Raw genomic sequence first — 27,095 nt, 5'->3', positions numbered from 1 at the left:
TGACAATTTCCAATATTTCTTCTCCTTTCTCTTCCTTGTATTCTCATTACATGTTGTTACATCTTTTGTGATTGTCACACAGGTCTTGGAAGTTCTGTTCAGATGTTTTTCAACCTTTTCTCCCCTCTACATTCCAGTTTCACGGTTTCACGGTTTCTACTGACACATCCTCAGGCTCACAATTCCTCTCCTTGGCCATGCCCAGTTTACTCATGAGCCCATCAGGCATTCTTTGTTTCTGTCATAGGGTTTTTGGTTTCTAGCATTTCATTTTAATTATTTCTTGGAGTGCCTATCTCTCTATTTACATTAGCCATCTCTTCTTATATGTTGTCCACTTTTTCCATTAGTATCCTTAGCATATTAATCATAGTTATTTTAAATTGTCAATCTGATTATTCTAAAATCTCTGCCATATTTGAGTCTGGTTTTGATACCTGCTCTGTCTCTTAGAATTGTTTATTTTGCCTTTTAGTGTGCCTTGTACTTTTTGTTGAAAGCTGGATATGATGTATCAGGTAAAATGAACTGAAGTAATCAGGCCTCAAATGTGGGGTTTTACGTTTAATTGGCTAACAGGCCGTGCTTCTTGTTTTCTATAGCTGTAGATGTCAGAGGTTAAAATTTCTTTGAATGACCTTGCTTTTATCACCCATGTTATTTCTAGGCTTTTTTACATAACTTTTCTTAAATAAGATCTGGGATGTGCAGTTCTTTCAGCTGTACTCCCTGTTACTATACAAAAGCCCTTCTGATATCGTAGTTAGGTATGGAGAAGAGGAAGCATTCTATAGTCCTAGGATTAGGTCTCAGTCTTTCAGTGAGCCTGTGCCCCTGGACTGTGACCTTCAAAAGTGCTTCTCAGTTTTGTTTTCTTGTCTCCTTCCAATTCCAACTTAGATGAGATAGGAGACTAGAGGGCATTGGTATTAAGTGTTTCCCTTCCCCCAGGCCAGACAGGTTGTGTTCAAATAGTTTCTCTTGGCTGGGCACAGTGGCTCATGCCTGTAATATCAGCACTTTGGGAGGCTGAGGTGAGTGGATCACTTGAGTTCAGGAGTTTGAGACTAGCCTGGGCAACATGGTGAAATCCCGCTTTCTCAAAAAAAACACACAAAACTTAGCCAGGCATGGTGGCATACGCCTTTAGTCCCAGCTACTCAGGAGGCTGAGGTGCGAGGATTGCTTGAGCCCTGGAGGCAGAGGTTGCAGTGAGCTGAGATCATGCCACTGCACTCTAGCCTGGGTGACAGAGCCAGACTCGGTCTCAAAAAAAAAAAAAAAAGTTTCTCTTGAGGGCAGACTTTGTTAAGAACAAAATACTTTGGGTATATAGTCATACCTAGGTATATGAGGGGAACTGCTTCCAGAACCAATGCCCCACCCCTGTGCATGCCAAAATTCAAGCATACTTAATTCCCACAATTGGCCCACAAATACCAAAAGTCAGCCCTCCATTTACATGGGTTTCGTCTCCCACAAATACTGTATATTTTCCATCTGTGTTTGGTTGAAAAAAATCCATGTGTAGGTGGACCCACACAGTTCAAACCCATGTTGCTGAAAGGTCAACTGTATTTCCAAATGACTGCTTTCTCCCTTTTTCTGCCAAAGAGGGGATTTTCCTCGTTTTTACTGTGAGAACCTGGTAGGTATCATAGAGGTAGAACTCATAAAAGTGTGGGGGATTGTCAGCCAGCCCCACTTGACTCTATTTAACTCTCAGATTTGCCCACACTAAGCCTCCTGCAATTGGTGAATTATAATTTAAGTATTCCTACTGTGGTATTGGTTTCCCAGAGGTTTCTGCTCCTGGGCTTCTGTTCTGATAAGCTGTGATTCTCTGTATCTGCCTGTCTGTCTCTCTAACTTTAGGGACAGGGGTTTGCCTGGTCATTTCAATTATCTGATGAATCTAAGAAGAACTGATTGATTATCAGTTAACTGCTGATTATCAGCTTGTTCCTTTTTTTGCTGTGAGGATGGCAGTGATTACTATCAAGCTCCCTACATACTGACTGGAAACCAGACATCTCCCTATCTGAATTAAAGCAGCCTCCTCACTGGCCATCAGAGAAATGCAAATCAAAACCACAGTGAGATACCATCTCACACTAGTTAGAATGGCCATCATTAAAAAGTCAGGAAACAACAGGTGCTGGAGAGGATGTGGAGAAATAGGAACACTTTTACACTGTTGGTGGGACTGTAAACTAGTTCAACCATTGTGGAAGTCAGTGTGGCAATTCCTCAGGGATCTAGAACTAGAAATACCATTTGACCCAGCCATCCCATTACTGGGTATATACCCAAAGGACTATAAATCATGCTGCTATAAAGACACATGTACACGTATGTTTATTGTGGCACTATTCACAATAGCAAAGAGTTGGAACCAACCCAAATGTCCAACAACGATAGACTGGATTAAGAAAATGTGGCACATATACACCATGGAATACTATGCAGCCATAAAAAATGATGAGTTCATGTCCTTTGTAGGGACATGGATGAAACTGGAAAACATCATTCTCAGTAAACTATTGCAAGGACAAAAAACCAAACACTGCATGTTCTCACTCATAGGTGGGAATTGAACAATGAGAACTCATGGACACAGGAAGGGGAACATCACACTCCAGGGACTGTTGTGTGGTGGGGGGAGGGGGGAGGGACAGCATTAGGAGATATACCTAATGCTAAATGACGAGTTAATGGGTGCAGGAAATCAACATGGCACATGGATACATATGTAACAAACCTGCACATTGTGCACATGTACCCTAAAACCTAAAGTATAATAAAATATATATATATATATATATATATATATATATATATATATATATATAAAGCAGCCTCCTTCCTGCCCATTCTATCACTCTGCTTTACTTTCTTTGAAATACCCATTCCTATAAAAGAGTCTCGGCTCAACCATTTATTTACTTATTTACTGGCCATCTCCCTTACTAAAATTTAGATCCCAGGAGAGTGGGACCCCCAGCCCTTGACACAGTACCTGGCATGAAGCAGCCTCAACAGATAGACGTTGCCTGCTTGACTGAATGAAGCACTCCTGTTCCCAAGGGACTGATTGCTGGGCATTAACCAAATCTGTTGCTCCTTTCGACATTTCTAGAATAAGATCTCTTGTGACCATCTGTCTTTTGCTTCATGGAGATGCATGAAAGGCCAGGGGAAGGGTGACGGGAGTGGCCTTGGGATCCTGAGTAGCCTTCTTCCACTGCCATAGTTTTGTTTGGTGGGTTTGAGGAAAATGTTCCACAATTAAAACATAAAGATTTAAAAACTGCAAAGATTGGGCAAAGCTATTTTGATATCGGTGTCTACAGCACAGAGGAAGCAGTTGGACTTATGAGAATTCACATGGGAGCTAAGAAGGAGGAGACTGTTCTACTAGTGATGACTAATAATGAGCTTTCCCTCTACAACAGTACTGGTAGAAAACACAGGCGTTTCAGTTCCAAAAAGGAAAATTAAGAATCTACTCATAGTCTAAGATCATTCGTGTTGCCAGGTTCAAATAAGAAATAAGAAAAAAAGAATAACCCTTTCTTCCTTCTATCTTCAGTAACACCACACTTCAGAGCGTTTATTTAAAAAATATTCTATATAAAAAAAATAAGTGTACTTCCTCTTATGGCTTATACTAAAAGCAGTCCAGTAATCGGTGAGGTGGAGTTGTAATGAAAGTATTCATGAAAAAAAAGCAAGAGCAAAAAACCCAACAACAACAAACTAATACATTTCAAGTATAGCACAGAAAATACTACTGTAAAGATAAATTATCTGATTTGGGGCAATAAGTGCTCCTTCGTTTTCACAGAAAAGTTCTGTGTGCTCTGGACACCCATCTTCCTTGCTGGGCTGAGTGGCTGACATTGTGTGCACCTGTGTGCAGGAACCTAGGCAGTCGCACGCCAAGGGGTCTGGGGAGTGTGCTGTCTCTTGAGCCAAAAGGCCCTTCCTACTGAGTAGCTCAGAGGCAGGGAATGAGAGCTGCCTTGCTTTCTTACACTACCATTTGCCATTTGGTATGCATTTACACAGGCTGGCTCTGGCTGGCCAAAGGAGAGAAGATAAAGCAAATAAGAAGATGTATATGCAAAGATCAACTTAAGAAAGGGGAAACAACGTCAACTTCTGAGGAAAATCAGTTGAGAAGAAATTCTCAAAAGTCAAATTGTTGTGAAAGATAAAACAGCAGCTAAGAGCTAATAATAATAGACTATAGATTTTCTTCCATCTGTATCAAGGCTTATTGTATAAATAAACATTCTTTAGTATTCTTCAGCAACTGCTCGTGGGTGACTCAGTCTTTCAAAAACTGGACAAAAGGAATAATACAAATCCCCTGTATCTAGGGAATTCCTCTAATTAGAAGTGGCAATGAATTAGAGAAGAAATTTGATTTTAATTTAACATCTGCAAATGACAGATGCCTTTTCACATAGTTCTCAATGTCATTCCTTTACTAAAAATAATGCTAATAACAATAATAATAAATTACCCAAACAGAACATAACATAGTAATCCATTTAATAACCTATTTTAGTACATTCTGGTTGTTTGGTATTTTCAATGATCTTTTCTAAATAAATAATTCTTTGTATATTCAATCAAAGGTTAACAATTTATTTTCCCTGAGAAGTTCCCAGAGCATTTTAAAGGGCACGATTTAATCTTAAACAGGTTAGTTGGCTGTGATTGGGATAAATATTTAAGAAAACTGTACATATAAAATGAAAAGAAAGAAATTTACATAACCATGTTGCAAAGTCAAACACTCTCCCTATACCGTGAGGCCACACTAGTAAGCTTAAAAGACTTCCTTTCAAACTCAGTGCCAATCCTAGGCTCCTCTCAGCCTCCCATGTGCAAATGCTCTTGCAACTTCTGGCACAACAGCCTTTTCCCAGCATTTCTGGGCACCTGCTCCAGGTACAGGTCCTGGGCTAGATGTCACCCCGAAGAGGGATGCATGAACACACATGAACACACACACACACACATACACACAGACACACTCACTCACTCACAATAGCTGCTGAACCTTCAAGAGAGACAGCGACTACTTATATGATGCTCTGGGGATAGTCAGGACAACTTAAGGAAAGGTACGGGCAGCTAGGAACAAGAGGATCCAAAGAAAAAAGGCATTTAGAATCCCTGTAAGGACTACACAGAAGTCTTGGTTCTCAACCAGCATTTCACAGCTGAGGAAGCTAAGATTCAAAGAAACAGAAAGATCTGCCCAAGACACCTACCATCTTGTGGTAGGCTTAGAACTGGAATTCTGGTGTCCCATCTCCTGTCTTACTACTTCCCCTCCTATGCTTTTCAGAAATCGCTGAATCACTATCGTTTTTTTTCTCCATGCTCATATGTACCAGGGCTGAGTAAGTAGAGTTCAGAGGACATTAGCATATTTTCCATTTACAAAAGGGACACTCTGGTTGAGGTGAAGAGGAGGACACTTCACCAAAACTTCCTCTTGTCTCAACTGCTCCTGCTCAAGGCTGCTTCTAAACATCTACCCTCTGGTCGACTGGTCCCCAGCCAGTCACTACTATGCCTGGAAATAAACATGCCCAAGCCACTAAAACTTACCTTCGCAAATTTCTGAAGGCAAACACTTTGAACACCAATATTACCTTCCAGATACTGAAAGAGAGGGAAAGCAGCACGGGTACTCACTGCAGTGTGGAAGCTCTATGAAACACTTTTCTGAAGAACAACTCTGGCATTTTAACAAACCCCTTGAATCACTCACATTCTGCTCTATATGCAAGTCTTTCCTTGACTGCTGACTTAGTAATAAAAGCTGGAAAAAACATAAGTCTAACAATAACACATTTCTTTTCTGTGACCAAAGAATGATTGTGTCAATGTTTATGGAGATAGACTTATTTTGAAAGTAATTTAACAATGGAATGATGCTGCTAAGCACACTGATTTTTTTTTTTTTAATGAAAAAAAAGAAGTTCAATACAAAGCTCAAGAAGTGAACAGGCCCACTCAGATGAGAGGGTTTTATGCCTTCACACAAGCACACCCACACTTCTTCAACATACCATTTCACAAATGCTGTGTATTATTAAGAGGAGGCGGATTCTGCCAGGCGCATAATTTGTATATTTAAGGGAGGTGTATGGAATGAAAAAGCGAAATATGTTAAATTTCAAAGGACTTGGAAGCAATGCTGCCTGTAAGCTTGTATTACAAATAGCCCTACATTATTACATACGCTATTAATGAGGCCGAGTGAATGAAAGTACAATTTGAATATGCATGACTCTATCCAATGAGCAAGACTTTTGTGTACTGATGAGGTTTTTTTTTTTTCTCCCAAAAAAGGATTAAAATTATTCTTAGAGGAGTATGGCTGCCCAGAGAACAGTAAAATAAATGTACTTAGACCACAGAGTCATACTATACTCAGATGAAATATACAGGTGCTAAAAGAATGCCTTTGACTCTACCTACAATTTTGGAAACTTATGCATATCCTGTCCTTCAAAAGGAATATTCCTTAACTTCAAGCAGCTGCGTCATTACAATTTCTAAGAAAAAAATAATGATTTTGGTGGAGATCCCTAAAAGTAGGCAAGGTTAAATAAACCTTTTGAGTACAAAGCCTTCCCTTCCACAGTAAGGAGCACTAGTTAAAAGGCTGGGGAATGGGTAAATTATTGTACCAAATGGCTGAGAATTAATCTCTGCTGACTAGCTGTAATCTAACGAGGCGTCTGTGTCCCAGGGAGCCCGCAGCATGTCCCTGGCGGTATGTGCAGTGTGTCGAGTCTGCGTGGCACCCTTTGTCCTCGCTCACAGGCGGCCTTTCCCCTCATTGTCCGTAATATCCTCATGCATCTGGGACGCGTGGAATGCATTCATACTAACAGACTTACCATTGTTTTCTCTCAGAAGCTTTGTTGAGCAAAGACTGCATCACGGTTACTGATAATTATATTGCTTAATTAATCAAGACAAAAAAAATTTGCAAATCATTGCCTGGTTGCCAAGCAGGGAGATAAAAAATGACAACAGTACAAGCTGAAGCAATATAACAAAAGTAACAGCTATCTGATCAGAAATTCTTATATAATGAAGCTATTAATGCTAAATCGGTTAATGTTAACATTGCTCCAGGTGTCTCTACTTAGATGCAAACAAAAAGGCTAACATTATGGATATAAAAGGCCAAATGTTGCCATGGATTCTGTAACCTGATAGAGAGGACAGCCTTTTCATTTGATTAGGGAATGCAATTTAAATACCAGGGACTGAAGCCAAACAAACAGACTTTCTCTCCGCAAGCCTCTTGCATTCACCCTGGGGTCAGTGGTTGGTGAACAAAAGGTCAGCCACACTTGCCCTGGAAATGTCTGGATTAATTTTATTACATTGTAATGGTTTGTACTTTAAATGTAAGGATAATACTAAATTTCCAGTTGGCCATTATTCTCTTCTTCCCTTTAGGCTTTTTGAATTAAAATATTAAAAAAGCGATTTGCTCAATTCCTCTTGTCAGAATTTTAGCCAAATTCATAAAATGTGCAAACATTTTATAAGGAAGTTTATAAGGTATGTTAATAATTATATTCATGTATTATAAGTGTACTACCTTTTTAAAAAATCACTTTTGATTCTATAAAGTGAATTAAAATGCCTTGTATGTTTTTTATTTAAAAATAAAGGTGACATTTTTAGGACATTAAATGTCATTTTAGAGGCCCATTGTTGAAAATGAGCTAATAAAGCCAATTAATCCATACTAAATATTAAAGAAACACATTTCCTCTTTTTGAAAGCTATAAGACACTAAATTCACTGGTTCCCTTATATTAAAATTTTCAGTTTAATTCTTTAAAGTAGTGCTCTTCATGGACAAATACAAATGTTAGCACTAAGAGCCATTTTCATACACAAAACTGAAAACTTCACGCACATGGAGATCAGAATAAAAAATGATGCAAATATTTAATATGAAGTGACTTTTGGCATCTGTGTTCCCTCAATAGAAAAGAGGGTTCCCTTTATGTCAGGCTTTGCAACAGCCAGAATGGGACTTTTATGAATTCAGGAGTTGACCCACAATGCATCTATTCTGAGAATAATAAGCATGTTAAACTTGGAATTCATTAAGTATTCTCTCTCCATAGTAGTAATAACAAAAAACAACAGCAACAATAATAATAATAATAGCTAACACTTAAGTAGCTTTTACTCTGGATCAGGCACTGTTTGAAGCACTTTCTATTTACTAGCTCATTTAATCCTCACAACTTCAACCCTTTAGATTAGGTCATAAATCCCAATATGAACAATAAATCTGTTGCCTATTATTTCAAAGCTTTAAAAGAGAGTTTTCAGAAGGGTAACTTTCATCTCCTTCAGGAGAACAACTTGAAATGAAAATGAAGATTATACTTACTATCAAGCTGAAAAACACAAAGTCATTCCTCTTGAGGGATGGCTTAATATGCTAATGTTTAAGAACTTTAAAAACACCCTTCTATTAGTAATTCTAAAACAAAAACAAGTCGCTACATAAAGCATGGCTAAAATACCACTAAAGGTATGACAAGGATCGAAACTGCAGCCAATTTAGTACACAGCACACAGATCATTGGATTGTTCCAGCTCTTCCCATGATCAATACCAATTGACATGGCTGAATTGATTCTGCAGCAAGGTGCTCCAATTGTTGAAACTCATCACGTGGGCCGTGCTCCAGAGGCCCGGCCTCTTCGTGGACGTGCCTGCAATTCTGCAGGATTGACCCCATTAGCACAGTCAGAGGCTTGGCAAGTGCCCATACACCAGGCAAGGCTGGATTCCATACCCACGGTTCTCCACAAAATGCTAGATGTGATATGGGGTTCCTTCAACTCTTATTATTAATCTACATACCCAAAATTTCAAGTTACAATTTTTCAAAAGTACAAAATTTAGAAAACTTAAAACATTTACAGAGTAATAAATTTGACATATAATTTCCAAAAAGGCCTAGTAATACAATAATAAAATTTTGTGCTCATGATGAAAAATTCTTTGAAAATCCCAATTCATATTTAATTCCTATAAAGCATGCATAATTCAGATATATGTAAGACATTCAACTGGATGAGAGTCCCCTTTAACATATTTGTATCATTGATTTTCAATGACAGTGAATCACACGGCAAATGCTTTATGAGTCAGTACAACAATGCAATGAAAACGTACCTCAGGTTTCTTTGTTATCGCGATGAAGAACATGTGATTCTTCATTGGGTAAATAATGATTGAAACATCTCCAAAGGCGGTTGGGATAATACCCCTGCGGTAGTCTCTGGAGTGTTCAGACCAGACGATATGGACCTCGTCATTCCCCAAGTGACGAAGCTGCAACAGCAAATTGGCTCTTTATTAATCAGGGTGATAACAGCAGTTTATGAGGGGTCATGGCTTACAAATTGAATTATAAAACTCAAAGGCCAAAAAAATTTCACTACCAAAAAAGGCTACAACACTGATGTTCTTCTGTGAGGATTTTAAAAAGCACAAGTGCATAAAAACACAGCCTGTCTTCTTAATGTGTTGGTACTAAGATAAGGCATGCGAGCTTCGCAGGCACATTACAGCTGGATGGGGCTGAGGCCTTTGTAAGAATTTATTTTCTAATGGAATTTAACTCCTGCGTCAGAGTCCTATGCTTTATATTGCTGAAGATGTTTCTAAACAATTAACAACACGCGTCTTTTATTCCACATTGCAGTTGTGCTTTATAAGACTCTCAATTCAGTGGTTATTATGAAAATAAGAATATGAACATAAGAGAACATAAACCATTACAACACAATTGTTACCAAATGTGTAAGAAACTAGATTTGTGTCAAACCTTTAAGAAAAGGATGTATAAAATTACCTTTGCTTAGGAAATGAATAACTATTGCTTAAGTCTGATAAGAACACTCCTACCTAGCATTTAAAGAGTGCTTACTGTATAGAAGACATGTTCACACATACTATCTCGTTTAATCTTCCCACTAACTCTCTGAGGTAGATGACATCATCTTCATCTTATTGTACAAAAAAGAAACAGGCGCTCAGGAAGGTGAAGGCACCACCTACCTGAGGGTGCATCAGTAGCAGTGGCAGAGTGGGCCCGGGACACGCACTGGGGCTTCCAATTCAGGGCCATTTCCACTGTTTCAAAGCTACCTAAGCCTGCACCCAAAGTTACTTTACTGTCATTGCTTGGTAGTGCAGCCCACTTGTTTTATCATCTTATACACAAAGAGGCTGTAAAGAACGAAAGCAAATCACAGACTCCTGGCATCTTTGAGGAGGCCTTACTAGAAAGTTCTCCAAAACAAGACCCCTTGAGAGTTCTTTCAGGCCCAGGCTCTGCCAGATGTAAGAACACCCTTGATCAATCTCCTGCACGATGACTGTACCATCTTATGCTGCAGAAAGCTGCACACGAAATCACTTAAGTGACAAAGAATCAAAGTGTGACTAAAAGAAACTAGATTATGAAGATTAAAATGTTGGCCAAAATTGAAGTTCTGAAACCACAAAGGCTGGTAAGGCCCTCTAACATCTTCTGGGAATTTGAGATTCTCGTTCTCTCACATGGAACTGCAGAAGGATGCTCTCCGGTACCATGAACAAGGATTTCTTGCTTCCTTATCTAACAGATAAACATTAAAAATGACTAAATTCAGAAGCATTTTAATAAAATAGAGATGTGTCAAATTTAACATTTTTAGTTTTGTCTTAAAGTATTTTTTAAAAAGATGTTCTGGAATACTATGTATTTAAAACGTGTTAGCATAAATATAGTTTTCTTTAGCCTATTTGACCATGAAAAGAAAATCTGAGGTGACCCCCACATAGCCTCTTTTCTATTTATAAGGTTACAAAACGAAGCTCATCTGTTGCAATGCCTGTTTATTCTTCACTCTCTCATACTTCTGGGAATGACTGTACAGGCCAATTATTTAAAAAGTGACCTGTGCCTATAAGGGTGCACAATTCAACTGTGTTTGAATGTGGGCTCTGGGACAAATGCAACTGCGGGTGCTGAGCACAAGTCACAATGATCCAGAACAATTTAATGGCATTTACGACTTTCTAATGACAAAATTACCCAGTACATCATTTTTTTCCTTCCTCCTTCCCATATAAAAGTAAAAGAATAGCAGGCAAAAGGTATAGCCAACCCCTTACATAGTTTTAAACAAAATACAACCCTGGGCCTCCTAGTAGTGCTGAACATCTCTTTATATTTCTCCATTCCTATATTTGCTACAGCTTTTCTTTTTCTTTTTCCTTTTTAATAAAACATGCAAAGACATTACAATACACTCCTAAAATTCGGTCCTTTTGAAGTGAAAACATGGTAGCCAGCATCACCAAGAACCTAATATAGGTATGTTTTCAGGGAAATATGAATAGTATCTAACTGGAACTGTAGGGGGAATTGAGACCTGCAGAAGGTAATTGTGAGAACTGGGGCTGTCCCAGAGTTCACACTTACAGCCCACACCCTGCAAAGACAGCCAGCTTCAGGGTGGCTCTGGGTCCCTTGGTAAAACACTTGCACAAATGTCTGAATGGAAACACTCACCTACTAAACACCCCTCAAACGTGCTGCCACCACCCGATGTTGGTGCTCTAGTATCTGTGATAGCTCCTTTTGATCCACAGGTATTAGTTGCAAAACATTGACTGTGAGGTAATACCATGATTATTGAAGTTTTGTAGTTACTTTCCCATTTCAAATTGGGTTACTCAATTACATAACCTAAGTAAGTATCTCTTAATTTTACTTGCATCTGTATTCTCAGAACTACAGCAAGGGAGGGTAGTTTCACACTAACAGACCCATCCTCCCAGTGTGGCAATTCTGTAATTAAGGAAGAGCTATTTTTGTGTGGTAATGATATGATATTCATCTTCTCATAGCTGCTTTCAGTGGCACGTGACTCAGACTTCTGGATACGTCACAGTTTAATTAGCTAAATCACAAAACTAAAAGCTAAGGCCATGGGAGCAATTGGCTGATAAATCTGGGCAAAATATGCCTTCTTTTGCCTATAAGAAAACAGGTAGGTAAAATAAATAAAATTCATCTGGGCAAACTGTCAACCATGTCAGAACATACAGAATACTCTGGATAGCTCAAAGTGTTGCCCAATTTAAAGAAGAGTCCATCATAGAGACATCATTTTGTGAGTATTGAAGAACTGGGATTAGAGGCCCTCAAATTAGAAACCCACCAGTGAGTTTGGTGAGTGCACACAAGTCAAGTTGATCTGGTTCCTGTGTAACTGGGGAAGAGTGATGAGTCTCCTTCTGGAATGGAGCCGGTGTTTATGTTAGCTACTCCTTCAACTGCACAACAGGCTCCAGAATGGCTGGATACTTATCAGGCTCAGAACAAATGCTCAGATTTTAAGTGTTAAGAAATCAATGTCGGCCCCACAACTTTTCATCCTAACAGTTTTAAAGTCCCTTTGCCTAAGCCATTCTGTCTGTTGCTGCTGCCAGGCTGCACGCCACTGGTGACACTGGTCATGGTACACACCTAATAGGCTGACCTCCTTTCTCGACTAATTGCATTACATCGCCAGCTGGCTCCAGAAGGAGTCGTCTGTTTGATTGAAGAATTCCTGCTCCTCAGTGGGCCCGGCTGCTACTTTTACTAAGTAACAGTCAGGCCTGACATCCCCATTGTTCAGCTGACAGTGTGCCCATCCTAAAATCTAAGTTTTATTTGTAAATTAACCAAGAAACTTCCTGCCAGAACAGCGCTGCCTGGAGACTGATAATGTGGGCCTTTCATCCCTTTTCACTCATACTGTATCACTGCCAATTTGTTTTTTATGTGGCTGGCCAGCCTGAGGCTATAAAAGCCTTGTAAGACATAAGTGCAATTATAGTCCTGGAGTCAAATGAATTGGACAAATCCAATAGCACAGCTCTGTCCCCACTCTGCAAACCCCTACAGCAGTTAGATTAGCTGTGAAAAATCTAATCTAGCTAGAGCTAACAAATTTCTGCAGTGAAGGATCAAGAGTTCAGTATGGGGTTGCAACTGGATTGCAGAATTGAAAAAGTCCCCCCATGATGGGGGCAGAAGAGAGCATGGATCACTTTAGAATTTTGCAGCTCATTTTTAAGCTGTTAGGGACAATTTAGTTAGAATAAGACAAGGAACTGTGGGCTGCTGTTACTGTGACTGATTTTTAGTCTAGCTGTGAGACATCTGATAAAGAGAGTTTATCACTAATGATGCTAAATCTTAGAGCTGCAAAAGGTATCAGCTGAATTTTGATTATTACAGTAGGGAATCATTCAACCAGGCCAAGTCTTAGAACATTATTTACAGCCTGGCATTTTATCAAGAAAACATGTCTTTTCTCAAAAAAGAAAAAACAGTCCTACTTTACTTAAGAAATAATTTTTAAAAATATCTTATATATAAATTTTATCTTTTAACGAAATAATTCTCAGTCATAAGAAAATTATAGAATATGGTGACACATTTGCAAAGCAGAAACAATTTACAATGTACTGCAAATAAAAAAGACGTGTGAGCCCAGCTTAGGATCCTGGTAAGCTACACTAGAGTCTGAGATCCTGGTGAATTCTTGGAGGGCAGAGTTCCCTTTGCTGAGAGCTCTACAGCCAGGGGCAGCCATCAAAACCCAACACTGAGGCAGCTCCTCCAAGACCTGTGGGAACCAGCACATGGTCGGCGCTTCTGGCTGTAGTACTACTGTCACCCCCAGGAGGTCATTACAGCATGCTGGGGCAGGACAGGGAAAGAGCTGCTGAGTTTTTGAATGCAAATTGTGCTTTCTACATCCTAGACACTTGATCACTACGAAAGTTGTCTGTAATTGGGCCATGACTTGAGTTCTGATGTTTCACATGCACTGTTGCCCATCATATACAGGCACAGCTCAGAGATATTATAGGCTTGGTTTCAGACATATCTGCAATAGGTTTTTTAGATATTGCAAATATAGATATTGCAATAAAGCAAATCATACAAACTTTTGTGTGTACTGTGAAAGCAGTGTGCATAAAACTTATGTTTACTATAGTCTATTAAATGTGCAATAGCATTATTTCTTAACATACATATATTAATAAAAAAATTTTATTGCTAAAAAATGCTAATGATTATCTAAGCCTTCAGTGACTTGTAGTCTTTTTTTGCTGGTACAGGGTTTTGCCCTGATATTGTTGGTTGCTAATTGATCAGGGTGGTGGTTGCTGAAGGCTGGGGTGGCTGTGACAATTTCTTAAGGTAAGATAATGAAATGGCCACATTGATTGACTCTTCCTTTCATGAAAGATTTCTCTGTAGCATGTGATGGTGTCTGACAGCATTCTGCCCACAGTATAACTTCTTTTGAAATTGGAGTAATACTTTCAAACCCTGTCACTGCTTTACCAATGAAATTTATGGAATATTCTAAAATCCTTTGTTGTAATTTCAACAATGTTCATAGCATCATCACTGAGAACAGATTCCTTCTCAAGAAACCCACTTTCTTTGCTTATCCATAAGAAGCAACTTTTCATCCAGTCAAATTTTATCATAACATTGCAGTAATTCAGCTACATCTTCAGTCTCCACTTCTAATTCTAGTTCTCTCGCTATTTCTGCTACATGTGCAGTGACTTCCTTCACTGAAGTCTTGAATCTTTTAAAGTCATCCATGAGGGTGGGACTCTACTTTATCCAAACTGTGAATCTTGATATCTTGATCTGTTGCCATGAATCACAAATGTTCCTAATGGCATCTAGAATGGTGAATCTGGTTCCAGAAGGTTTTCAATGTTCTTTGCCAGATCCATCAGAGAACTCACTCCCTATGACAGCCATAGCCTTATGAAAGTTCTTAAATAGTAAGACTTGAAAGTTGAAATTACTCCTTGATCTGTGAGTTGCAGAATATGGATATTGTGTTAGCAGGCATGAAAAACAACACTACATCTCCTTCAGAGCTCTTGAGTGATGAGGTACATTGTCAATGAGCAGTAATACTCTGAAATAAATCTTTTATTCTGAGTAGTAGGTCTCAACAGTGGGCTTTAAATCTTCAGTAAACCATGCTCTAAATAGACGTGCTGTCATCCTGGTTTTGTTTTTCCATTTATAGAGCACAGGTAGAGTAGATTTAGCACAATGTATAAGGGCCCTAGAATTTGGGGAATGGTAAATGAGCAATGGCTTCAACTTAAAGTTACCAGCTGCATTAGCCCTAACAAGAGAGTCAGTCTGTTCCTTTGAAGCTTTGAAACCAAGCATTAACTTTTCCTCTCTAGTTATGGAAGTGGTAGATAGAACCTTCTTCCAATAGAAGGCTGTTTTTACTACACCGAAAATCTGTTCTTTACTGTAGCCACCTCCATCACTGATCTTAGCTAGAACTTCCGGATAAGCTGCAGCTTCTACATGAGCACTTGATGCTTCACCTTGTGCTTTTGTTTTATGAAGACAGCTTCTTTCCTCAAACTTCATGAACCAACCTCGGCAAGCTTCAAACTTTTCTTCTGCAGCTTCCTCACCTCTCTCAGCTTTCATAAAATTTAACAGCGTAGGACCTTGCTCTGGATTAGGCTCTGGCTTAAGGGAATCTTGTGGCTGGTTTGATATGTTCAGACCACCAAAACTTTCTCCGTATCAGCAATAAGGCTATTTCGTTTTCTTTATCATTCATGTGTTCACTGGAGTAGCACTTTTAATTTCCTTCAAAAACTTTTCCTTTATGTTCAAAACTTGGGTAAATGTTTGGTTAAAGAGGTTTAGCTTCTGGCCTATCTCAGCTTTCAACATGCCTTCTAATCATTCCTAGCTTTTGATTTCAAGTGAGAGACATCCAATTTTTCCTTTCACTTGAATACTTTGAGGCCATCATGGGGTTATTAATTGGCCTAATTTCACTACTATTGTGCTCAGGCAATAGGAAGGCCCAAGGAGTGGAAGATACATAGGGGAACGGCCGGTGGGTGGAGCAGTCAGAACACACCCAACATGTATGAATTAAGTTTGCCATCTTATAAGGGCAGTTTGTGGTGCCGCAAAACAATTACGACAGCAACATCAAAGATCACTGATTACAGATCACCATGTGAATAACAATAATAATAATAAAGTTAGAAATATTGTGAAAATTACAAAATGAGGCAGAGACACAAATGAGCATCTGCTGTTAGAAAAATGGTGCCAATAGACTTGTTTGATTAAGGGTTGCCACGAATATCCAATTTGTAAAAAAGGTAATACCTGTGAAGTGCAAGAAAGTGCTGCATAATGAAACAAGGTATACCTGTACATAGTCCAGACATCTGTGGCTGCACTTGTGAAAAAGCAAAACCGTGCAATAAAGAAATAAAGCAGGCACAGTGAGGCCAATCGGCCAATATAAAGCATCTGGCTAATGGGGCAGGGGGAAAAAAAGAATCAATTAGACCAATGGGCAATAATGAGGGATGATGGTCAGAGACATCTTCCCAGGCACCGTGCTAAGCAATTTTATAGGAATTATCTCATTTACTTCACTCAACAACCCTGTAACATAGGTTGTGTTTTTAATCTCACTTAATAGATGAAAAACTGAGGCACAGGTTGATGAAATAACTGAATATACATCTGATCCCTGGTCTGCCTGTCACTGGGGCCTGGCTATAACCACCACAGTAGACTCCCCAGTGGCCAGCCTTGGTCAGCACATGAGGTGCTGCCCTCAGTCCCTTGCATTTATGTGGTAGGGAGAGAGTAAGGTGGGGATTCTAGGTTCCCCACCTGCTAGCAGGCCAGGTGAGTGCGTATCACAGTTGCTCTGAGACGTTCTCCTCATCTGGAAGCGGATCTGATTAGAGGCTTCCTTCCCAGAGTTAAATACCTCTTTTTTTAAGATGCTCCTTGCTTTTAACACAGGGTTGCCTGAGGCAAACGTCCTGCAGGTTGGAAAGTAAAGGCCAAGTTCCCTGGGGGAGGTTCCTCAGGGGTGGATAAGGTTTCCTTTGAATTCCAAGGAAAACTGGCCACGAGGCAAGTTGAAGAATAAAAGGTAAGGGGCAACAGTGGGGCGGCTGGGCAGCTGCACACCTGCACTTATGTTGACAGATGCTGCCAAATCGCCCCGCAGCAAGCCTCAGAGGGGCCTGTTTTCCCAGAGCCCCACCAGTACAGGGTTATCATATTTTGTAATCTTTGACAATCTGTGAGATCAAAAATGTCATTTTCCATCAGGTAATATTCACGGGAGGGAAGATCCAAAAGTAATAACACTTAAGACGCTTTCTTTTCCTAAACCTTAATCTCAGGGTCGTAGAGTTCAGAGAAACCATCTCAGTGTGCGTTCTACCCTTGTATTTGTCTGTCCTAGGAGAGCCTCACCTACAAACCAGGGCAGCTAAGAATGGTGCCCGAGGAGACCCCTTACCTTTTTGGTGAGGGAATCATCTGAGTCTGACGGCATTCGAGTGGAAACGTGGAAAATCACTTCCACAGTTGAGGTAGCATAGTAAGGGGCCGTCTGCCCAGTGCTGCCATTGCGCTGAAGGCCACCCATGAACCCACAGTGGGTGGAGAGATCCACCTGACAAAGGTCACAAAGAAGAAAGAGTGAGGATCAAAAATGAGCTGCTCTTTCACTAAGCAGGACTGTGAATTCAGAAAAAAATAAATTATTTTCATTTTTGTATCTTTCTTTCTGATTACAAACAAATGTAATACAAAGTTAGACCAGATTAAAATGTTAAAGAAATAAAAAACATTAAAAATGAAAGTGCTCTACAATCATATCAACTGAATAAAACCACTACCAAACTTTTGGTATACAATCTCTAACTTTTTTCCCACGTGTATGTATAAATGTATGTGTATATATGCATATATGTGTGTGTATACATAGGTTCCCTATTGATGGATTTTGGGGGTTTCTGCTTTTTCAAATCAGAAAGCACACTCAAAGGAGTGTTTTTCTAAGATGTTGGGTCAAAAGGTACCAATATTAAAAATAGTTAGCAAACCTTGCTAAACTGCCTTTCAAAAGGGTTGAACAATCACTTTACACCACTGCCGAAAGTTTATGAGTCATAATTCATTTTAAAGTTATGGCATGAGTGTTCACTTCTTAGTGCCTTTATCCAAAATTTTTAACTTGTCATAAACTAGTACTCTTTCGGTAAAATACCTATTCTAACACATATGAAAAAAGAAATAGAAGAATCTCTTCTGTGTCAAATACAGTAAACGTATACTCTCAAAACTCTAATTGATAATGTATGGCTTAAAAATATATTAAATAATAACTATATTCTATGACAAATTAGAAGTAGCCTTACTAGTGAGAACAATGATTTACTGGAAGTACAGTAACTGTTAGACTCAAACCTACTTGCCTTCTTAGTAAGGATGTAGTTTTGACTCTGATGTACTCTTACCCTGTCCCCATCCCTACCTTAGTCCCCTTGCTAGCACTGAGCTCTCGAAGGCACCCAGAGAGTTTTTCACAGCACAGGTACTCAAGAAACTAATAAAAAATAAGGAAATTGGCCGGGTAATCCCAGCACTTTGGGAGGCCGAGGCAGGCGGATCATGAGGTTAAGAGATCAAGGCCATCGTGGCCAACATGGTGAAACACCATCTCTACTAAAAATACAAAAAAAATTAGCTGGGCATGGTGGCATGTGCCTGTAGTCCCAGCTACTTGGGAGGCTGAGGCAGGAGAATCGCTTGAACCTGGGAGGTGGAGGTTGCAGTGAGCCAAGATCGTGTGACTGCACTCCAGCCTGGTGAAAGAGTAAGACTCTAAGAAAAGACAAAAAAAAAAAAGAAAATAAGAAGTAAATTATTTTAGATATGTTGATTTCCATTTTAACTACTAATTCTTTCAGATTCTAGGAATATATTTTTTTTAGGTTCATGTTTTTTGGGGAAAGGTGTGTATGTGTGTATAAATGTATATATATCTGTATGTCAGAGTACCATTTAATAAAGAAAAAATAAACTTTTTCAATATCAATCATCCTGAGATCTACCTTAGGGAAATAGGTTGATAGCTAAACCATCATGGCTATTATATTATATTTTCATTGCAACTTTTGACTTCATCCAACTCTTTCTTCATTTTTTCACCCATCAAGTCATTGACTTCTTCTTCAATCTCCATACTGTGGCCAAAGCCACTGCTTCTCTGCCCACATTTGTCTCCTCTTACTACAAACTGTCTATGGCTGGGAGAGCCCATCTGACTATTCAGTTCTGATAAAAAGCAAATGAAAAAATATTAAGAGGAAAGTTAAAGGAAAACAGAAGTTCATGTATTAAATACTGACAAGCAACTAATAGATGTCAAATCCAATAAATTCTTCAATTCCAGAACTCTACCTATGCTATATTTGAATACAAAAGCACACGTAAAAACTTATACAATGTCTAGTTTGGACACATCTTTAAACAGTGCTAGTCAATAAACACCTACTGAATGAAATGCATTACCTCCCATCCAAGTCCAGCAACAAAGTCTTCATATGCTTGGCTTCCTCTTTCATTAGAGAGGATTGAACACTTGTCTTCTTGACCTTCAGCAATGTAAAACACTGCGATTTTGTGTGTCTCACGGCTATAAATTTTTAAGTTTAAAGGAGTTAGAATTCTTATATGTAAAATTTTACTTCACTACTATTAATACCACCAGCATGACTTCTACCACTGAGCTTACACTTATTGAGAACCTGCTAGGGGTCAGTCGGTGTTCTGAGATGGTCTGACACATGGTCTCATTTATTCTTCAAAACCGTGCTAGGCCAGGCATGGTGGCTCACGCTTGTAATCCCAGCACTTTGGGAGGCCGAGGCGGGCGGATCACGAGGTCAGGAGATTGAGACCACGGTGAAACCCCGTCTCTACTAAAAATACAAAAAAATTAGCCGGGCATGGTGGCAGGCACCTGTAGTCCCAGCTACTCGGAGAGGCTGAGGCAGGAGAATGACGTGAACCTGGGAGGTGGAGCTTGCAGTGAGCCGAGATTGCACCACTGCACTCCAGCCTGGGCGACAGAGCGAGACTCCGTCTCAAAAAAAAAAAAAAAAAAAAAAAAAAAAACCGTGCTAAAGAGATGAGTATTATTATCACCTCCCTAGTAGAGGTGGTTGAAAGGAGGCACAGAAAGTGAAACAGAAAGCACATCTAGCAAGCAGGGGATGGGAACTGTGGCAAGGCCATCTGCTTCCTGAGACCATACCCTCAGACATAAGATACACTAACCAGCAGGCTGGGGCACACCATTTGGTAAGTTCTCTGTTTTTGGTAAAAAAAAAAAAAATGTCTTTTAAAGTATTTCAAATACATATAAATTGTGAATAGATCTATGTGACTGTCCATATTTAACTCTACACTTTAAGGCTACTGGGTGGCTCTGTGATTGGAACTATAAAATATGCCACGATTTTATGAGAAAAAGAATATCCTTCCAAGCGAACACACTTAGGTATTTTCTTCATGAAGGGGTTTACCAACTCCTGTACTCTGACTATTCTGAGGGTGCCTGACAGGGTGGACAGCCATTTAGTGGAACCCCTTTTAGCCACATAAACCCTTCATCTGCTTGTTCCAACATAGATCTTGGATACTCTGGTATTAAATCAAGCAAAAGTGACGTGTACTTTGAAAAAAGAAGCCCTGCCATTTTCTCTTTTGCACATCTAGCATAGTGCTTTGCATATAGTAGGTGTTCAGTTAAGTCTCTGTTACACTGAGCAGATATATGGTGATACATTTGAATGCATTAATAATAAATTTCTATAAATTATACCCTGGAGTAAAGCGACAAAATACCTGGGCCTATACCAAGCATTTGGTGATAGTTTAGAGATGAAAACACTGTTCTTATTCAAACGGAGCTTTGATTACGAATCATTCATTCCCTAGCCCAATCATCCAAGAGTTTTGGTTTTTTTAAAGCTTCGATGTCCACTTCCAGAGCGGTTCTACCTTTCTCCTTTTTTTGCACTACATTCCGATAAATCTCATAGGAATAACTGTAAAGTTCTTAAATACAGAAATATTTTTTCTGTCAAATTGTTTAATATTTCAACATTGTAATTTGATTAGATATCACACTGGTGGAACTGAGTTCCATATTTTAACAAATTATCTAAGATTTCCTTCTGTGTGAGTTACTTCTCTACTTAATAATCAGAACTAATTGACTCTCAATTAAAAAGTTATACAAATAACTGGAGGAAGAGAGTTCTCTCCTTTTACTCAGATAGCTTATTCACTTCCTCTATGGTTTATATGTAATAAACATACTTGGAAGAAGAATTAGAAAATACAGAAAGAAAAGAATAAAAATCACTTGCAATTTCAAAAGATAAGCAAAGAACATAGCCATTATACCATTTGAGGATACACTTTTGCATGCACATATGAGAAGCTACTACATTCTGTTTTACAACAGATTTTTTCACTTAAAATATTTGTGAACACTTTTTTATTGTGGTAAAATACACATATCATAAAATTCACCATTTCAACCATTTTTTAGTGTGAACACTTTTACATCATGTGCTTCTGCAACAGAGGTTTAATGATTATAACAACATTCCATTATATCAATATGTCACAGCCCAAATCTTCATTTAGGTTGCTTTCATTTTAAAAGACACTTTCACGTTATCTTTAATACATCCTTAAAGATATTCTTTAATGTTTTTAATCTTTTAGCAATATCTTTTTTTGAGACAGTCTCACTTTGTCACCCAGGCTGGAGTGCAATGGCATGATCTCGGATCACTGCAACCTCCACCTCCTGTGTTCCAGTGATTCTCGTGCCTCAGCCGTCCCAGTAGCTGGGACTATAGGTGCATGCTACTACACACCGCCACACCTGGCTAATTTTTTTTTATTATTTTTAGTAGAGACAGGGTTTCGCCATGTTGGCAAGGCTGATCTCGAACTCCTGATCTCAGGTGATCCACCCGCCTCAGCCTCCCAAAGTGTTGGCTTTATAGGGTTGAGCACCATGCCCAGCCCCAATATCTCTAATATGCCCTTAAAATAAATTTAGAGAGCTTGTCCTCATGCAGCAGGAAGCCCTGAAAGTGCCACACCATTCACTGCCCTAAGCAACAGGCAGGGGACACCAACAGCATAGAATCTAACTAGCCTATTCCAAGAGCTATAAAAATTTGGGCACTTGGGTAATAACAGAAACCATAACCTATGACCTAAAACACTGTCTCTTTCAACAAAGGTGGAGAAGGATAGCTATTCAGTTTTTATCTGCAGGTCTCTCTACATATGTAAAAAATCCTCAGCATTTAATTTTTCTTTGTTTTATAGACTTTACATACATAAAAACAACCTCAGGTTTATCTACAATGTTTCAGTTTATTCTCCTTAAAAATCTAAGCTTTTTCCATTGCAGCTGTTCCTAAGTCCTTAAGCCCTCATTAACTCAATGTGAGAGCACAAGAGAGCTAAGCCTGAATGATGGGCTGACCAATGTGAGTGTGAGGAAAGATGACCTTTAGTTGTAAACATTCATCAAATTTCACATTCTCCAAAATGTTAGTACCACAGAGAGCCTGCTAGGATGCAGAAGCTGTGTCTGGCCTTATTAGAGCCATGCTTTTGAAATGGTAATTAGCAACATCAACAGCACTTCACATCCATAAGAAGCACACCAATGCATGAAGGAGCAGGTAATTCAGAAACACACGTACATGAAATTAACAATCTTCCCTTCCTCATTAGAATGCACTGTTCTTTCTTATTAGGAATAGACAGAATAGTGGTTCCTTGTGCTGCCACATGAAAAAGCCAAAGAAAAGCATGATTTTAACATCCACCTCCCCATGTAGTGGCAAGAAGGCATTTATATCTAACACAGAAGCCCACTGTGATTTGTATGTACATTCATCATAGCATTGACAATCTAGACCATAGCTGCAAGATAGCCTCAACTTTTCCAAAGAACATGTTAAGAAGGAACTATGCATCAAGAGCAGTGAGATAAATTGATATCAGAATTAAACAGAAATGTTCTAAATGAAAGTTGACAGATAAGGTATTTTCTTACCTGCTACCTGACCAAAATACAGGGCAGTCTAGATTTCTCATAGCTGAAGAGTCCCAGACTTATTTCTAGTTTCTTCAAAAAGAATCTTGAAAATACCCTTCACCATAAAATAAGTTGATACACATTTGATATCAAGAAGACACTAAATCCAGGAGTTGGGGTTTTAAGTGAAGGTTGATCAAGGGGCAGGGGACTGCCACTCAGCTATTCTAAGCCGTATTTCGCTGCAACAGTACCCCAGGGAGCTAATTCAATTGTACCTCATGCAACTAAAGTGCATTAACACTCGAACAAATTGACCGCAATTATATGAAACCAAGTATTCACTTAATACTAAGAAGCCTGGAATAATTCAGCATATGCTTAAAAAGCTGAGTGTGGAACCCAAATGACTGTTTATTTAATACTGAAGGAAGGAGGGAGAGGGCGGTGAACCCCTCAGTTCTTCAGAATAAATCCCTTACAGAATTTCCATACAGAAGTTGATCTATGTTCCTCTAGAGAAAAGGAATCACAAGAAGAATCAGGAAACAGAATACAGTGAAGGGCAAGGTGAGAAATGGCAGCTTCAGGTTTTTCATTTCTAATGACTTTAAAAAATTATTCAAATTCAAATCTTTTACTGTCTCACCTGATTAGTCAGGAAACAAAGACATTTAAAATGGCAATGGAGCTTCAGGCTTCTGGACAGAGAATGGCTCCTTTATCCAGGTAAAACTACAAATGAGTATTTTAATTCTGTGTTTTTTAAAAAAAGTCTGTATATTTGATACTGAAATATTTATCCCTCTCCAGATAAGAGTAAGGCCACCTAGGAAAAAAGGCCCTCATGTCCCCTTCTGCAGAGGGAATCAGGTTTGGAACAGCCATCCTGTCACATTCCCAAGACCTGAAAACATAACAGTTCATTCCTCAACATGTGTGTGGCTATAAGATGCAATAAGAGGTGCTGAGTGACCTGGGAGACAGGTGGGAAAGTAGAAGGGTGAAGAAGAGAAAAGAAAAAAAGAAAAGGAAAGAAAACTTATGCCCTTCTGATTCCCATAAAATGGTCAATACAAACAAATCCATCTTAATACCATATGCTTCTGAAGGATGGAAACAATACATAGCTGTGAGTAAGTTTAATATTATTTTATCTACTCAGTCCTTAGTAACATTACCAAAGGACCTTTCTGAAATATAATCTTCCAAGTGTTTAAAAGAAAATTCCAACTGGACTTTGCTAGTTGGGTTTATATCCAATTCAAGAATTCAAAACACCAAAGAAGTTGTGAAGGTGATATGCAAATAATAGTGACATGAACCAAGAGTTTGCTTGAAAATAAAATTTAAAGATGTGTCACTTTGAGTTTTGATCAAAACTCTGAAATAAACAATAAAACCATCACAAAGCCACTGAAACACACACAATGGTGAAAATATTTATTCAGCAGGCTCTAACTCATCACTGTAAGTGCAAGCAGGAAAAGCTCATGACTTACAAGAGAAGTGTGACAGTGGATGAATGAAGGATTTAATGAATGGAATAAAGAGCTCTAGTAATTTTCTGAAATTCTAGGATATGACTTTGTCAAGATAAAGCAGGGCTCTGTTATTTCCTTTCTTCCTTCTTACTTCTCAGCCAACAACTGCACCACCCTTTAAAAACATATAGCTCAAAACAGATTTAAAAATTTATGAGTTAATGAGTAGTAAGAAAAATTGTAGTGAAAAAAATATAGTGTGAAGAGTTGAAAAATAAACTTGAGGAAAACAACCTGAATTTTTAATTTGAGAGCTGACAGAATATTAGAATATTCCTACAGGGAATAAAAGTGGTTTGTTTTTTTTAGAGTTTTTTTAAAAACTAAAGATTAAGGAGGCAGCTTATTCTCTTCAAAACTTTGAAACATCTGTTATGTACCAAGTACTATACTTATTCTTGACTTAGATGATTTTGGAAACACACATTCCCCAAATCAAACACTTTTCATGGTTGTGAGCTCATCTTTAGAAATGCTTCTGAGATAGTATAGAACAGGGGTGGGCCGGGCATGGTGGCTCACACTTGTAATCCCAGCACTTTGGAAGGCCGAGGTGGACGGATCATGAGGTCAGGAGATCGAGACCACGGTGAAACCCCGTCTCTACTAAAAATACAAAAAAATTAGCCAGGCGTGGTGGCGGGCACCTGTAGTCCCAGCTACTCAGAGAGGCTGAGGCAGGAGAATGGCATGAACCTGGGAGGTGGAGCTTGCAGTGAGCCGAGATTGCGCCACTGCACTCCAGCCTGGGCGACAGAGCGAGACTCCGTCTCAAAAAAAAAAAAAAAAAAGAACAGGGGTGGATCTGAGAGTCTAGCCAACTTTGGAGAATGAGGCTTATTAACAGACTTATTAATTACAACACGCTGGTTTTAACCTTTCCAACACTATGAAGCCAGAAGTACACAATGTTAGTGCCTTGGTACACAGCATGGATTTTGAAGTCAGACTCACTTGGCTTTAGATAATATGGTATGAGCAACCACAGGCTGTTTAACCTAGGTAAACTTTTTCTTCATCATAAGGAGGTGGTTGCAGAGATCAAATGAGCATAAATTTCTACTGGCAGCCACAAAGAAAGATAATCAAAAGTACAGATTAAGTGGGAGTGGTGACCTCTTTTTAGTGTACCAAACATGAAAGTTTATTCCTTATAGTAAAAAACACCAATGGTATGGCATGCGCAAATGTCACCAGATGCTAGGTTACAGAACTACCCTTGGATGTCTCAGTAAGTCTATTCATTCCTGCTGTTGTATCTGTTATCCAAGAATACCCAAAGACAAACAAGAAAAAAGTGGTTTGATATACTTTCACATACCACTGGCGGGAGTCCAAATTTTTCAGCTCTCTCAATAATTTCGAATTTTTCTTCAACAGATGAAAATTCTTCCTATAAAGAAAAAAGAATGGAAGAAAAACCATGTGATTACAGAACCATTTTGCCACTTTTCAATCAGTAATTTAATAAAAATACCTATCATCCATCCTCTACCACCTCACTCACAAAAGATTTGTGATAGAAACCTATAGAATGAACTCCATCCTCCTTAAGACATGCAAAGGTATAAAAATTCCGTCGGCAACCCATTACTACCCAGTGACACAGATGGCTCTTTGGTGAGTATGTGACTTATATGCATGTGACTGTGTGACTGTCTGTTTCCAGTGTCAGCTCTGCTGTGAATCCCTTTTCCCTACCTCTGTTCTTAAAAACTACACTCCACTATCAGGGTCCAGCTCAAATCCGCCCCTTTCCACAAAGTCTTCTCCATTGCTCTGTACTTCCCATTGGATTTAATCATTACTCATGAACTCCTGTGTCATTCTATCCTTTATCAGAGTTGTATTAGGTCTATCTCCCACATCAGACCTAAGGTTAGACTGTGGCTTATTCACCTTTGTAGTTCATTTGCTTCCTGCATGAAGGCAGAAACAATAATGGACAAAGCAGTAATTAAAACACACACACTGAGCCAGGCACAGTGGCTCACGCCTCTAATCCCAACACTTTGGGAGGCCACGGAGGGTAAATCATGAGGTCAGGAGTTCGAGACCAGCCTGGCCAACGTGGTGAAACCCGTCTCTACTAAAAATATCAAAAATTAGCCGGGCATGGTGGCAGGCACCTGTAATCCCAGCTACTCCGGAGGCTGAGGCAGGAGAATTGCTTGAACCCGGGAGGCAGAGGTTGCAGTGAGTTGGGACCACGCCATAGCACTCCAGCCCGGGCAACAGAGCAAAACTCTGTCTCAAAAAACAAAAAACAAACGAATAACAACAACAACCCCCCCTCCACACACACACACACACACACAAATGTTTGGTATCTTTTAAAATATCCAACATGTTTGGAATTCAATCTGCACACCAGTACAGCATAATTTCATTTCTAGCTTTAATTTAGTAGCAGAAAATAAGCTGCAAATGTCAAAATAAAGAA

The 27,095-nt window shown here is 39.1% G+C and overlaps 1 protein-coding gene across 5 annotated transcripts in view; it reads right to left on the bottom strand.

Moving 5' to 3' along the window:
• Window positions 1-27,095, bottom strand: part of RALGAPA2 (Ral GTPase activating protein catalytic subunit alpha 2) — a 337,491-nt gene that overhangs the window by 99,931 nt on the left and 210,465 nt on the right. For 4 of the 5 annotated variants that reach the window (XM_055265963.2, XM_063634225.1, XM_063634226.1 and 1 more), the window contains 4 exons: window positions 25,974-26,045; window positions 19,541-19,664; window positions 17,481-17,636; window positions 9,253-9,411 (listed from right to left, as the gene is read on the bottom strand). In XM_055265963.2, coding sequence (XP_055121938.1) covers window positions 9,253-9,411; window positions 17,481-17,636; window positions 19,541-19,664; window positions 25,974-26,045 — 511 coding nt within the window. Of the gene's footprint in view, window positions 1-9,252; window positions 9,412-17,480; window positions 17,637-18,493; window positions 19,304-19,540; window positions 19,665-25,973; window positions 26,046-27,095 lie in introns of those variants that run through there. The other variant, XM_055265965.2, reaches the window with a different exon arrangement.

This window comes from Symphalangus syndactylus, chromosome 24 (assembly GCF_028878055.3).
Source record: "Symphalangus syndactylus isolate Jambi chromosome 24, NHGRI_mSymSyn1-v2.1_pri, whole genome shotgun sequence".
Taxonomy (NCBI): Eukaryota; Metazoa; Chordata; class Mammalia; order Primates; family Hylobatidae; genus Symphalangus; species Symphalangus syndactylus.
Note: the sequence above shows the minus strand (reverse complement) of the source record. Positions and strands in the feature narration are given on the sequence as shown.